Source organism: Micropterus salmoides, unplaced genomic scaffold (genome assembly GCF_014851395.1).
Source record: "Micropterus salmoides isolate LMB-PRFRI ecotype aquatic unplaced genomic scaffold, ASM1485139v1 Ms_hic_scaffold_14, whole genome shotgun sequence".
In the NCBI taxonomy this organism is placed as follows: domain Eukaryota; kingdom Metazoa; phylum Chordata; class Actinopteri; order Centrarchiformes; family Centrarchidae; genus Micropterus; species Micropterus salmoides.
Window position 1 is genome coordinate 6,004,680 of NW_024040485.1, and position 16,604 is coordinate 6,021,283.

The 16,604-nt window shown below is 40.6% G+C and overlaps 1 protein-coding gene across 2 annotated transcripts in view; it reads right to left on the reverse strand.

Moving 5' to 3' along the window:
• Positions 1-16,604, reverse strand: part of LOC119901717 (contactin-associated protein-like 4) — a 138,648-nt gene that overhangs the window by 82,729 nt on the left and 39,315 nt on the right. For both annotated transcript variants that reach the window (XM_038717324.1, XM_038717325.1), the window contains exon 2: positions 11,360-11,470. In XM_038717324.1, coding sequence (XP_038573252.1) covers positions 11,360-11,470 — 111 coding nt within the window. The remainder of the gene's footprint in view (positions 1-11,359; positions 11,471-16,604) is intronic.

A 16,604-nucleotide genomic window follows, 5' to 3' on the forward strand; every position in this document is an offset into this window, starting at 1 on the left:
AAAATGTTGTGGACCCACCGCTGGCTAACTCAGGTCTATTCCAGGTTACTGTGTTGGCGTGAGAGTGGCGTCTGCACATGGCAAATAAATCGGATTAAAGATAAAAGCACAAATAAGCTGATATCATTTCCCACACACAGTCTAACCTATGAAAGGATGCGTTGCAGAGCATTGATTCGTTTTACAGTACCCCTACATGAGCGTGTTCTTCCTTATTTTCATCCATAAAGGAACTGTGTGGTAATGTATTGACTGGTTGTGCTGCAGGCGATCGATCAGAGTAAGAAATGTTTAAGTAGGGTTGTAACCTCTCTGTTGCAATATAGTAGAATTATATTTAGTAACATTGCATTAAGGCCACTTGTTGATGCATACTATAAAATGCAGAATTGGTAGGATAGGAGTATGTCTTACTTCTTATCTGAACCTTAAAAACTGTTGTGTAGCGTGTGTGTGTGTATGTGTGTGTGTGTGTGTTTTGTGTGTGGCTGAAGACTCAGAGCTCAAACACCAGATGGTTCTGAAGAAGGAGGCTGGTGACCAGAACCCCACTGAGCACTCACACTCACACAAACACAAACACACAAACACACATGCAGAGTGAGTGGCAGGAAGCCTTACGAAGAACAAACCCAGTGAAAGTCGGCTTTAATGCCGCTTGACTTTTAGAAAGACTATTCAGTTCTCTTGGTTCCAACAGCAGCAAGCCAATATTTAGCCCACCAGCTGCTGTCCGTACAAGCTGTAAGTTACAAGCACGACGTGTACAAGAGAACATGTAGAACAGGGACCAGACTATACAACAGTTCTTTCCAGATGGTCACATTGTCAGATCATGTTGCCTTAAATTCCTGCTGTGACTTGGCTGAGAGACGTGTCGACCTGCAAGCTGAATGACTTCTTCAAATGGGGCAGGAGGTTCCAGACAGTTCCTTGCTAGCTGTAAAAAAATAAATAAAAAAATTCTAGAATTTCCTTAAATTTTGGCGGGATATTTCCGACCCCTGACCTTTTCGACTCATGACAGCATCAGGCCCTTTTAGACCGACACTATTCCATGAAAAGATATCTTAAAGAACTACAGTACAGGTTTATATTATTACTTATGCTTGAAGAATTCAGAGGAGAAATGTTTTTAATCTTTACACACATAATATGAAAACATCTAATGGTCAGTCTGACGTGAAAATTTGTGAGCTAATTGGCCACAAGATACTGAAAGGTTTATATCACAATAAAAAATGGGCAAATTACTACATTTCTACATTTGATGAACCGCCCAATTAGTCTGTATGGCACTACCTTCAATTCTGTGACCCAAAGGTTTTAAATCAAATAGTGTTGGAGCATTCGTGTGTGCTCTGTCTGAATCTTGGGTACCAACATAAATCCTATACCAACAGATAACGAGATAAATTGTTTTTTTGTGGTAACACTAAGGTCTGACTGAAATCCTTTCTCATGTGTTGACCTAATACTAGTTTTAAATGGTTGTACTGGGGAACATATTTCCACCCCGGGTGTCATGTAAGTTCAAAAGGGCAAAAGTTGGAACAGCTTCTGTTGCGCGTCAAAAATGCCTCTGAACATTGTGTAGGCACAGGAGAAACACTCAGCAGGGAAAAGGAATCAGTGACGGTCTGGTGGCTGAAGGAGCCTGATCTTTAAAGAGCTAAAGGCCAAAGCTAATAAGCACTTGACTAACAGACGTGTCCTGCGATGGAATAACAGAAAAGAGCAGACACTCTGACCTTTACTCATGAAGATTAGACTGCAGAACAAAAGAGAAAGAGATCCAAGGGACACGAATCCGAGACAGAGAGGCGTTACAAAGATTTACTGTGTCCATCCTGACAGTGTAACTGAAACTAATATAATTGAGGTGAGCTGATGGCTGGCGGTCTGAACACTTTCTGTCACGGTTGTCACTTTAAATCAAAGAGATGTCCCTGTTTTCTCTCCCCCAGTGTCTGTCAAGGCACCAGATCTCAATACCCACTGAGAAAAGTAAAGAATAATGGAGGTCAGGAGTGTGACATCACTGCTCTGGCCAAACAGAGGCTGAACTGATCATAGGAGCCTAACGAATCAGGGAAAAGTCCAAGTGGAAATGTGGGAATGTAAAACCAGACCAAAAGGGACACATGCCACCTAAGTGCTAACACAGTGTTTAATATTCTGTTTTGTTTCATTTGTTTGGAAAAGTCAAAAATATTAGATTTAAAAACACAAACTATCAAAAAGCCTGCGCTAAGGCTAAAACTACATCTGAATCTTTATAATGTAAGCAATGTTAAACAAATAAAACCTATACTACCAGGAGCTAAAAACACTAAAATGAAACTGATATGTTACAAAAACACAAACCAAATCATGCCTTCATTTCACCAGCATCTCGCTCTTAAAAAGTTTCTACTTCAGTTAACAGAACATTAATCTGTTGCAGCCATGACAACAATGATATCAGAGAAATAATCATAAAACTATGTCTCTACTGAAGCCATTAAATCTTAAAGGTTCTGCACACCCACACAGGTGTTTTCAATTTCTTCTGCTGCTTAGACCTCTAGTCAGGTGTACATTAGGCGGAGCTATGCTGCAAATAGACCTGTTACCCTTCAGATATTATGAACGGGTCAAAGCAGGAAAAGCCCATGTGTAAATAATAACATAATGGCTCCATTACGAGTCCCAGTAAGCCACATCAGTGAGTGAGTGCGCACAGGACCAGAACCCTGAATCGAGGTCACCTAAATGGAATCCAGCCAGTTATTAATTCCACCTGTGCCTTTTCTGCTTTGACACCAAAACAGTCCTGAGAACAAGTCTAATCAGGCAACATAAGTGACAACGAGGACCATCCTTTACGAAAGGAAAGGAGAGAATGCCGTCCCACAATTCCTTGCGGCGGCAACATTTAAAGCGGCGCACGTTCTCAAACTCAAATGATAAAATCCATCAACGACATTTAGCAAGATCCTTGCAATACAGACGCACATTATGATACTTTAATAAGACTCACAATTACCTTCTTTCTTCTGGTTTGTTTTCTTTTGACTTTTTTGTAATCTAATACTGTTTCAACACCGTTTCATGTTTCGGGTTGTTGAAATAAGCCATAAAGTGTTTTATACAATAAAAAAAAAATAAACCAACCATAATGGATAAAGGAGGTTGATTACCATGTAAGTTACCATTGGCTATTAACCCTTTTCTCTCTTATGCCATAACTTGCTAATATGCATATATCTTAAACTGTCAACAATAACTGAGACCCATGCGAGCTGTTACTAGTATTGTAACGTGATCAAAGTGAGGATAATGTTGCAGCGTGGAGCCTCAGGTTATGTACTGCAGCCTTCAGCAAATTAATACTTCAGTCACAGATGCTGACACCCTCGCCTTAATAAAGGCAAAGATCCAGCTGGATAACCTCTACAGTAGGCGTTTCCCACACACTGATTTATCTGTGGCGGCCTGCCACATTGTCAACGCTGATTTTTTATTGATTTTGTTACTATTCAAAATGGGTAAATTCATATTTTATGACAGAGTTCTGCGCAGTGCACATATTCTCTCAGCATCTCCTCTCTCTCTCTCTCTCTCTCTCTCTCTCTCTCTCGGCAGAGTCTGACTGTCATTCTGCGGGAAACACTGTATTTCCATACAATTGGGATTCATGTTGATAAATAGGGGTGGGCAGGAGGGTGAGTGTGAGCAAGCATTCTCAATGTGACAACCCTGTCCATTATTTAGTGACTAGTAGGCTACCTTATCTGCCTTTTTGCTACCTTGGTTATTAAGTAATATAGTCCACTGTGTTGTCCACCTTTAGATGGCCTGCATTACAACAACAGGGGGCGCAGTGTCAAAGATGCGCTTTTTGTAGTCCATCTTCAGAACATTGTAGTTTCATCACGGCAGGTCACGGCAGTAAAATGGCAACTCTAGCAGGTCTTCCAGCTTGTGCGGTGAAACCCTTACAAATGGTTCAGAACGCAGCAGCGCGTCTGGTTTTTCATCAGCCCAAAAGGACTCACGTCACTCCATTACTCAGTGACCTCCACTGGCTCCCCGTGGCCTCCAGAATCAAATTCAAGTCACTAATGCTTGCATACAGAGTGACTAATGGGTCTGCACCATCTACCTAAACTCCATAATACAAACGTACGTTCCTTCTCGGCCGCTACGCTCCTCCAACGAACGCCGCCTGGCTCTGCCATCCCTTCACACAAAGCAATCCCAGTCCCCGCTATTCTCATCTGTGACACCACGACGGTGGAACGAGCTACCACACGCCATCAGAGCAGGGGCGTCCCTCTCTAACTTCAAGAAGCTCTTGAAAACTCATCTCTTCTGAGAACACTTCCTCTTATAACACCTCTAACTCCTAACATCTAACATGTTGTTCCTCAAATGTAAGTCGCTTTGGATAAAAGAGTCTGCCAAATGAGTAAATGTAAATGTAAAATCCGCCGCCGTCAGATTTCTCTGGCCACACAAAAATGTGTTTTCATTGTTTCACATTCTGGAGAGCATGTTTGAAAGTCCTTCCAACCTTAGTGAGGTCGGAAGGACAAGACAAAGAGAAAGATTTGTGTTTTCAGAGTGTGAATGTAGTTTTTGCCTAAGGTTAACTGAAAAATAATATCAGGTGCAGATAAGTACAGCCAGACTGAATGGATAACTAAACCTATGACTGTTTCATCATCAGTAATGTACTGATGTTCCATCAGACAACTACAGAGAGACAGACAGGCTGAGGGACAAAAAGATAGGTAGACAGAAAAGACAGAAAAGCAAAGACCAGAGAAGCAGAAAAGAAATAAAGAGTCAGACAGGAAGTAGGACAGAGAGACAGGCAGCTTACAGGAATAGAAAGGCAGCTGGAAAGTCATGTTATGAGCGCCAGGTCCAGAATGAGTGCTGGTCATTTGCATGAGAATACAAAGCCTGGAGGGTAATTTCAGCAGCCTGATAACATGTCAGTCTGACAGCGAGTCCAACAGGAAGCTAATGGGCTCAATGCAGCACTGACAGCAGCTGCAGCAAGCTGGAAAACACTGCAGGTTCTCTGCAGGTGAAGCAGGAGAAATTTCCATTTTTCCAAATTCCACACTGCAAAAAAAAAAACACCTCAAGAAAGAAAAAAAAAAATCCTATTACAGTATGATTAAATCTTATTTTGTCTTATCCAAGATATATAATCTTGTTAAACACAATTTGCATTATATTAAAATTGTTTCAAGGGTGGCGCAGTGGTGCAGTGATTAGCACTGTCGCCTCACAGCAAGAAGGTCGTGTGAGAGTGAGTGTGAGTGTGACTGGTTGTTTGTCTATGTGTGGACCTGTCCAGGTGTACCCCGCCTTTCGCCTGATGTCAGCTGGGATTTGCTCCAGCCCCCCGCAACGCTGTACGCAGGATAAGCGGTTGACGATGGATGGATGGATAAAATCGTTTCAAGGTGACTGTTCTTGATATATCTTAGTAAGATAATATAATATATCTGATGGTTCTCACACTATTATTCCAAGCACCTACTGAGAGAAAACTATATGTTGTTGCTCATTTCAAGAATCAAATCCATCTTAAAACTAGATAATCTTTATTGGATTTATGTATTATATAATCTAATAAATAAGCCGTTAATGAATTGGTTAAAGGTACAGTCGTGAGTGCCAAGTTGAATATTCTTATATTTCAATTTAAAATCTTGTTGGACTTCAGACATATTGCTGCACTCGTATTAAACACCTATAACCATGTCCACTTTTGGGCAGCAGAAACAAGCTGGAAACACAGCACTGACATATTAACACACTGAAAAGAAAAATCTGATAGCAAACAGCTGTTGACTGAGCAACTCTATATCTATTTGGTGCTGGTAGCATAAAGTGACTTTACCAAAGCTTCTAGGGCCTTCCTATGGCGCCCAGGTGCGGTTGGTGACAACGGAGAGAGTGACAACAGTAAATTTAGTGAAGTTGCAGGCTGGAAAATCAAAACAATGAGCTGAAAGACACCAAAACACTCCAAAACACTCCATAGAGCTGAGGGAGCTGCAGTCAGGTGATAACTGTCATGAATTGCCAAATTTTAAGCCAACATGGACAAAGAGTATTTGAAGTGCTTAAACTGGACAAACAGCTTTTATTTGTTTATTTTGACTAGGGTCATGTTACCAGAACAGTACAAATTAGGAACTACTGGATTGACAAAACAGTCCAGATTTAAAGTGTGTGGTGGAGTTAACAGTGGAACGTTTTAGAAGGAGGTCAACAGGATATGGAGCTCAACACTTTATTAGTTGGCCAGTGTTATACAGTCCGTAACCGATTTACAGGTTCCAATTTAAGCTTAATTCTACCTTTAAATGTCACTATTCAGTAAAATGATTACTGTGGCATGGAGTCCATTTCAGAATAATTACACTGGTGTTACTGATAACTGTCAGTATTGCCTACTGAAGAAAAAAGATGTTTAAATATGAAGACTGGTATTAGTTGACTTGGCAGGAAGACAGAGATGGCCAAATTAGTTTGCACAAATGGAAACAAAAATGTGACAGATGGGACGAAACTAATTGTTACAACAGGACACAGACTGTAAAGAAGGAGCGAAAATGGACAGGGGACACTTATGACTTTACAATGAAGGAAGACAGGAGGTGGAGAAAGGAAAGTGGGACACTAAGAAAAGAAGAGGCTGGATGACAATAAGAAATAAGAGATAAAAAGTTAGAAGGGGTGAATCAAAATGAAGAATAAGAGAAGCGGACGGAAAGACTGAAATAGTTGAGTCATTCATCCTCCAGGTCCCTGGTAAAAGGACATTCATCTCCAATCAATAGACTATCAGGGCTTTTTATCCACTTCTGGTGTCAGAGCTATCAGGCCTCGACTGTGATCGGCTACATCAGGTCAAAGTCGGAAGCACAATGTCAGGTCCTCTGTTCTCACTGCAGAATGAAACTGCTGCCGGGTTTTATAAAGTGTCTGTGAAAATAGTTTGCTGCAATGTTAAAAAAAAGTCAGTCATACCAACTTTTATTCAGTCTGTATTAGTATTCAGACACGTTGGTCTATTCTCTTCACGTCCATGGACTCATTACGGATAAAGACAGGTTTCTAATGTCTATCTGCAGCTCGTTCCACCACTTTGGTCCAGACAGAAACATCTCAACTACGCGATGGATTGCCATCAAATTTTGGAGAAACATTCTTGGTTCCCTAAGGGTTTCCTCAATCACCACCATGAGGCCGGCAACTATTGTCATTTTGAGCATGTTAGCATGCTCACATTAGCATTTAGTACAGCCTCACAGAGCCGTTAGCGTGCCTGGAGATTCAATTTGGAATTGTGTATCACTGAAGATCACAATTTTTGGCTAAAAGGCTCAAAACACTCCAGTGGTGAAAACAAGCCAGGCAGTCACCTCACTTCAAGCACAAAAACGGTCAGGCTTTGTGCTTGGTAAAAGTCCCGCCCCGGACACATCTACATGCCAATATTCAGTTATAGTCGTAGTGCCAAGTGCTCTGTAGTGCTATAAAAGGGACACAGGAAGTGACGTATAACATCTTTGTGCAGCGTCCTAAGTGCGTGGCAAATTCACAGCCGCACCAGCAGAGCTCCAGAATCTGCAACGCGGCCGCCTCACACCTCAATGTGCAACACATGCGAGGGCACACACAACGCTGCTTGCAGCTTAAATTTATTTATTGATTTCCTCAACGAGCAGCAGGGATTTCTCTCTGGGATCTTGCACCATGAATGTTGCAGAGGAAGAGCTTTTTTCATCTACCTACTAGTGCTAGAACTACATTAGAAAAATGCATTAATGTTCCCATTGTCCTTAAGCTATTTCTTAAGCCATTTAATTTGTTGTTGAAGCAAAAATCGAGATGATTCATACTGTATATCATCGATCTGTTGTCCATTGCATTCTAGCTGTTCTTTTCAAGGGCCGTAACTTTTCTTTTGTTCAAGTTCAAGTTAAATATTTATATATCTGTAAGCACAACAGACAGTTTGTAGTGGTTACACCGTCAGCCTGATCTATTACATGGCCTATTTAACTATCAGTAAACTAAGGCTGTGTTATGTACGGAAGCCCTAAGTGGCCATCCATTCAAATAGGGGATACTTATCACGAGATAACAAATGTTGTTTTCCGTGATAACAGGATAATTTTCTCATAATCTCGAGATAACAAACAATAGCTCAATACAGGGGTCAGGATGTACGTTTCTTTAGGAAATTTTTGTAAGTATACCCAGTGTCACTGGTTAGCACTGGTTAGATGGTTGAGCACAGGACTTTTAATCGAAGAATTGCGTGTTCAATTCCTGCTTTGGATGTTTTTTTCTGCTTTTGTGTGTTTTTTTATTATCTTCTTCGACAGAGTTGTTATGAAGAGATTCAGGGGAATCCGAAATAGCCGTCAGGAAATGTGTAATGTTAAATGGATTCCCCTGAATGAGAAGTGCAGGAATTTCCTCTACCTGGGAATGATGGGAAAATGAAAAGTCCATAGGTGGATGGATGTGGACCAATCGCCGGGATGCACAAAGTCCAGAACGTGCTTTATTGTGAGCATGTGAAACAGTCTTTTCATAAGAACTTTGTTGAAGGGGATTATAAAAAAGTGAAGTAAAAAATTGGTCTAAAGTGGAACACACAACCCTTTAACTGTGAGTCCTGTACTTTACCCCCTGAGCTAACCAGCAACATTGAAAATCACTTCACTGACCCCTGTGTTAAACAACTGTTATCTCAATATCACGAGAACATTATCCTGTTATCACGGGAAAACAACATTCGTTATCTCCAGATAATTATCCCATTATCACAGGAAAACGGTGTAAGAAAAACATTTGAATGGATGGCCTCTTAGGACTTCTGTAGTTCAGAAACACATACTAACATACTATTTATACTAAGTATGATTTGAAATCGAGTATGAAGTGCGTTCCAACAGCATAGTGTGTGGATTTAGCTTAGGCGAATTTCTGAGTATGTGCCGTGAGCTTCCTGGACATACTCAACTGTCCCAGACCCATTACAAACAGAGATAAGGATGTTTTCCAACTTTGTAAAAAGCAGTTGCTTTACTCTTCAACTAAAACAAATATGAGGACTCACCTGCTAGCTCGCCAGCCAAGAAAGGCAGTGGAAGCAACAGAAACGAGTGGACCAACTTCAACTGTACAAACTTGTCTGACTTCCTTTTAAAGAGTCCATCCATCCATCCATCGTCAACTGTTTATCCTGCGTACAGGGTCGCGGGGGGCTGGAGCCAATCCCAGCTTACATTGGGCAGGGTACACCCTGGACAGGTCGCCAGTCCATCGCAGGGCCACACATACACAAACAACCACTCACACTCACATTCACACCTAAGGACAATTTCGGAGACACGAATTAACCTAGCCTGCATGTCTTTGGATGGTGGGAGGAAGCCGGAACACCCGGAGAGAACCCACGCAGACACGGGGAGAACATGCAAACTCCACACAGGAACCGGGGTTTGAACCCATGACCTTCTTGCTGTGATATATCCACCCCGTAAGAGTGTATTTTACTATTTTATCCACTGTCCTTAATGCTTTAACAACTGCGTATTTTGAAGGTTTCAGCTGTATTACTTGGTGTAAAATTTACCTGTAATCTTTTTTTTTTTACAACAAGGCAGTCAACTGACCTTACAGAACAACAGTGTTAGTGATGGTAGCAGGAAGTGAGAGATACTCAAAATGCAACACTGCATTCTGGTCTATTGGGGTGACTAATGGTGAGCAAATGTGAGTTTCTCCCCCCTTTATGATGGATTTCTATATATTTATATTGTTGCAAAATACTGACTTTGTATGAAAGAACTTGCTCTTTAATTTTTTTTGCACTGAATTACTAGGCTTTCGTTCAAGGTCTGGAAATAAGTAAAACAAAGACCCACCTGTTATTAACAGCCACAGCAGTTCAACACTTACATGTAAGTCACATGACATCTGAGCTATTTCAAGCAGCTTTAAGTAAACTGCTCAGCTCCTGAAATAGCTATTAAGTTGTTCTTAAGTTATTCTTGTTTTGTTTTTGTTCAAAAGGCCCAAGATCTTCAATGTTTTGTGTTTATCGGCCATCATGATGTAAAGAAATTAATATAAAAATAGTCACAGGTCACAGTTTTCATTACAGAATTTTAACTGCAGGCGTTCACCTGTCTCTTGTAACAGTACATCAAAGACCAAGAAACATCAGGATCATTACAGTGGACTGGTTTTGGTCCAGTATGTATCAGCAAAGGTCAATAATGAAAATTAGCTCTTACAGTCTCTACATGACCTAAAGTATCAATGCAACCTCTGCTCCCTTTTTCTTTCTGGCAGCGTGTAATGTTGGCAGTCTTGGAGGTGAGGATCAGACTCTTCAGCTGATCTTTGAAGTAAAAGCTAACCTTTAAATATAATTCAGTGTGATGACACAGATGTGTACTAATACCACAGCAGAGAGCCTTGTTAATCAACTGTTACCAAAAATCAGCAAACACAGGGAGCAGACTGGAAGCATTTTACAACAAAGCCTGTTTGCTTAAAGGCTCGACCATCAAACAAACTGGGGACTGAGCAGTGTTCTGCAGGCTCTGCTTCCTTTAGTTTCCCAGGTGGTGAAAATCATTCAGATCCAGATTAAACTCATCTCACCCTCCCAGCTGATTCTGAGCTTTGATGTCGAGATAAAACAAGGAAGCTTGTTCGCTGCAAAAAGCTCCACAACAAACTGTAAACTTAATTTTGTCAAAGCCTCACATCAGCATCCAGCACAGGGCTCCCTGCTGGGTCAAACAAACACCATTCACAATTATCCTTCAGGCATAAACCTTCGATTCAAACAGCACCCATAGAGAATAAAGATGGGACAACGCTGCCATTCTTTTAGATTGGATTGTCTTGTCCTTCTGATCCTCTGGTCACTGGTGAGTTACCTGTAAGTCTTTGTGAATCCAGTAAAACTTTCCTGTTTGTTATGTTTTGTGTTATGTGCCCTGAGCTTAAGCAAAGTCCCTTCTCTACTGAGCACAACTGCAGCAGAGCAGCTCAGTAACAGGACTGCCGCTTTCTCTCTATTGTCTGTTAGACTCAGATAAACCTCACATTACACTGGACTAAAGGAGAAGCTCACACCCCCGCTTAGAAGAACAACAGTATAAACTTTATTCCATGCTCTAACACACAACTATAACAATAATAATAAGTGAGAGTAAGATACTGCAGGTACTTACTGTATGTATCCAGTGTGGTCAGTTTTGTTACATACCCTGATCAAACTCAACAAGTCTTATTGAGTCAAACTCTTCCTTACCATCTCTCCTGTTGAGTTTGGCGAAGCCCGGAGCGTGACTGCTGGACAGCTGGGAGGAGCTTCTGAAGGACGATGGCGGCAGATTGGACACAAGTGCACTGTCACACACCTCTGTCAACCAATCACAGAAGCAGAAAAAAAGCACACTTAGTTATGTCTTTAAAATAATTTCATATGCTTAAACTAAAACTGTTTGCGATTAAGTTCTGGAAATGATGTGTTTTCTCTGTTTTAGGTACAAATGTACATGCAAGTTCTCCTAAAGCTGACATCCCTCCACCGACCCACAAGCCACCTCGACCACCGACAGTTCTTACTTCTGCTGTGATATGCTACAGTAGTAGTGGCTAATGTACCATTGAGCCGCTAGCCTCAAGCAGAGATGAGGAGCGGCTACTGAGGACTCCACACTACCAGATTTCTTTCATTCATTTTTTCAGCCCCAACTTTCGTCGTCGCTTATTTATCAGATTTCATGCAGCTCCCTCTGGAACCACAAAAGGCTTGCTCCCCAACACCAGTACACAGACTCTGGCGTGTAAAATCTTTCAGTCACATATGGATCAGGGCTTATGGACAGTTTCCTTTTATTGAAATGTCGATCTTGTGATTTTTCATGACATAGTTAACATGTTACATTGTTTCCTGCTAAGTTCTTGATTAAAGGAAACTCCAAATAACAAAATACGTGATACCATGATGAGGAATATTCAGGTTAAATAGCATAATGTAGGTGTTTTGGTCATATAAACACAAACACTGAGTATTTTTCAGTGCAGGTTTTTTAGGTAGCTTTATGAATATTTTTAAATCTCTTGGTTATATATGCAGTATACCGTCTAACTGTGTTGTATTGTAGTTCATGGCTGTCAAATCACATTCATACAATGTAACTCTTTTGTTGACTTCCTAAAAAGTGAATTTATTCTTTGCCCACAGATGAACAAAATATTAGTGTTTTTACATGAAACAAGGATTTACAATTAAAGATTGACCTTCAAACAAGCTACCTTTAGCTACAGTACTTCTACGCTTGCACAAATGTCACAGGCAGAACAACAAACATCTCTTTTGTGCAAATCTTGCCGAAGTAGCGCATTCTGTAACCAGAGAAAATTTCACGCTTCAGCAGCATCCATTCATCTGTCTAGAGTAGGTTGAGATGGTTGGACACAGGTACCTCAAAACTTACCCTGAATGATGCAGCACTTAAAGGTTCAGAAAGGCAGACTATCGGAATTAACAGGGCAGGAGCATCACATTTCTTGGCCTCACTAGACACCCTTGCACAGCTGAAGTGAAGTGGAGTTTTGTCATTGAACTGCAGGTTTAATGTCCGCTAAGTAGCCTTTGACATTGCTCTGTAGTCTCTCAGTGAACAGCAGTAGTTCACAACAGCAGGTTGATGCAGGAACCTCTCTTCTCTTTACTTTAGTATAAACATTTCTGTGGTCCAAACTCTTCTCCATAGTGGAAAAACACAGCTAAGTGGTTCAGGATATCACATACTGAGGATATCACAATATCAGACACAGCTGGAGATAGATTATTATCTTTTAGCCTGAGTGAAAAACAGCAGGACGGCAGCTCACTGATGCTGAGAGGTGACAGCCAGGTATCTCAGAATTATCAGCTTTTCAGAACCAAAGGAGCTTTTTTAGTTTGTGAATATTAACACACAAGTGGCAGAGTGGAGTCTAATCATTGAGAAGCAGGTGGGAGCAGGTCTTTCAGCTGTTAGGGGATCATACTAGATGAATGAACAGTGTAATAATGTCCAGTTGGATGGATTATTGGTGTACTTCTGTGGCGATGGATAAATGAGCGTTGTAATCATGTCGCGTTGTGGAGATGAATGGCTCATTACAGGGTGGATACTGATGGAGACAAATCAGCGTTGTCAGAAGAAACCTTTACGTGTCTCACACTTTAATGGTTTCTGGATGATTGACTACAATAAAAACTTCATATATTATATGTAATGCAACAATTAATGTTAATTAATTAAGGTTTAAATTAATTGGCATCGCTCCCAAGCTCACACAGGAACCTTTAAACATACAGTGGGGATGTGTTGCTGAAGGTTTTTCTTTGATTTATTAAAACAAGTGCAGTGCCTGTTCACAGGGGCCGATGTGACGCCTCCCTGTGCTTTTTGTTCAAAATAAATAAAGACATTAATAAATATTTTGATATAGATCTCAGTCATGACAGCACCAGTTACTCATATAATCAATTTCTTTTAAGTGATTGTGCCTACAAAATAAAAGCACAAGAAAGTTTTTTGCAGGTCTGCTTTGTTTCGAGTTGAATTGAGAGCTTTTACTTTGAGCTAAGTTCTGAAAGACATTCAAAAGAGTCTTAACACTCCTTTTAAAAAAAGCCTCAGGAAATGTGAATCCGGGGCGGCGTGGCGGCACTGTTAGCACTGTTGCCTCACAGCAAGAAGCCCCCCGCGACCCTGTAAGCAGGATGGTTGATGATGGATGGATGGATGGATGGATGGAAATGTGAATCCCCTGAATGAGAAGCGCAGGGATTTCCTCTGCCTGGAGATGCTGGGGAAATGAAAATAATAGTCCGTAGGATGATGGAAGTTCGCTGGGACGCACACAGGGTTGGGAAGGTTACTTTAAAAAAGTAATCCGGTACAATTACTAGTTAAAAATTTTTATCAGTAACGTAATCCAAGTACCACAAAATAAAAGTAATGTAACATGATTACTCACTTTTGGATTATTTCAATGCCAAATAGGCAAATAAAGCTGTTACAATGATGCTCAGTGTATTTTTAGAGAAACACAGAATATCAAAATCTCCCATTCACAAAATCCATGTTTAAATGTTTTTATATGATATGCTTTGCACTATGTCACCACTACGGCACTATCTGGCCCATCAATGACAAAGAACGTTGTTCTTCTTCTTGATTCATTTTAAAATGTAGATGACTCACTTGACAACACTTGTATTAATTTAGCGTCCAATGAAAAGATTCTCAATATGACTGGGGCTGGGCCCCACTGATTACTGTACAAAAACAACTTTTTTTCACTGATTTTGGTGAAACTGGATCATATGTGATGAGAAATATTAGAAATTTGGAGAAAATATATTCTAGTATTCTCTCGATGTTCAAATAGCTTTACTTGTTGTTGACGTTACTTAACAAGTTAACTAGCTACTGTGACTGTAGGCCGGCTGTGGCTGCGGCTCAAGAGGTAGAGCAGGTTGGCCGTTAATCAGGCCGGGTCCACTCACTGAAAGCTGGAACCGCACAGTCTGCATGACAGAGTGGGAGAGCATAATGTTAATACACATTCAGCACTACTGGCGACTGTAAACGCCAATCAACGTCCCTCCCTTGCTTTGTCTTTTTACAGAAACACATACATGTACCTGTACCTGTAATCTGATTACATCTTTATTGTCTGTACTATAACGGAATACAGTTACAGTTTTTGGTATCCTGATTACGTAACGCTGTTACATGTAATCCATTACTCCCCAACCCTGGACGCAAACACTCCAGCACATGCTTTATTGTGAGCATGTAAAACAGTCTCTTCATAGTTAATTTGTTGAAGAGGGAAAAAAATATGTTCGCATTAGGGGGAATTGGGGAAAACACAAAACCCCCGATTGTACTGACTGAGCTAACCAGGAACCCAACATAAATTTTAAAATGATCAAACTAACGTGCCAAGCCCTGACATCCAGCATTAATAGCACTGAAACAACACAACAATGGTGGAGGTACTGCTAGATATTCAGCACTTCCTTAGAAGTTAACATAAAATATAAAACTGTATAAATCTGTCACATTCATTTCTAACATATATTAAAACTGTGTGATGACAATAACTCCATTTATCGGAGCATATAAGCCCCGTCCCCACGAGCGCTCCTCGCTGTCACATGTTTAAATTACATCAGACACGGCACAGCGCTCTCATGGGTCCGCAGCAACACACTCGCCACAAGTCGATTGGATGGACGATTACTGACTGACACTAACACACACATCCACACAGAGAGAGATTCCCCTATTTAAATAGAGATTAAACATGAAAAAAATATAATAATAATAATAAACTGTAAAAGACACAGTAGATTTGTTTAGTTTAGTTTGTTTTATGAGATAGTCCTGACAGTGTAACTGCATCCCACACATACATACACAAAGACTCATCGTCGACATCAGCTCAGTAAATATTCATAGTTTTCCTCTCGAGCTCCAAACTGTAAGCCAAAGCCAAACTAACGCTGCCTCCATCTAAAGCCTCCCTGTTAATGGATGTTGTTCTCCACCACTGAGACAAGAGCCAATTACTATGATTCACACTGCAGTCCGATCCCTGCCCACAACTCTGGCAACCAGGCTTTAGCTTCTATTACTCTGTCAACAGCAGTGTACTTCATCTCAACAACACAAGGTCTTCATCTGCCTCTTGATATCCAGCAGGGCCTGATGATTTCACTTTTTAAAAGCAAATAATAATACACATTTGTAGGGCCACATTTTCACCTGAATCTTACACGTTGTGATACTTTGGTGTAATTATTATGTTCAAGAGCAGAGTTCCCTGGCACATATGTTAGACAAATCACATTGTAGAGGCCAATCTGCAATGTAGTGGTCTCACTGGTCAATGTCAATTATACCCCTTATCTCCCCTTTCAACGTGGTGATGACAGATTGAAGTTAACCTACTGCAGCTATCACATTTAATGATAAATCTTTAAAATAATAGTTTAACAGTTTGGGGAATTTTTGTCTGGAAGTTATGTATGAAGCTGGGACTAGCTAGCTTAGCATAGCATAAAGAGTGGAGGGAGGGGAAAACAGTCCAAAGTTTGAAAATCTGCCTACTAGCAGCTCTACAGCTCACTAGTTAGCCAACACATTCTCACTCCCAACTCGTCAAATATGGATGCTTGGTCAATAATAATAATAATAATCCTTATTTGTAGAGCACTTTTCAAAAACAAGTTACAAAGTGCTTTAACAAGTGTAAAGAATAATACAAAAAAAACAAGATAAGAGCATGAAAAATTTATATAAAATACAATAAAATAAAAGGGATAAAATAAAGTCAAATAAGATCGGGAAAAGCTCTTCTATAAAACTATGTTTTAAGAAGGGACTTAAAAGAGTTCACTGACTCAGCCGACCTGATTTCCTCGGGCAGGCTGTTCCAGAGCCTCGGGGCCCTGACAGCAAACGCTCTGTCCCCTTTAGTTT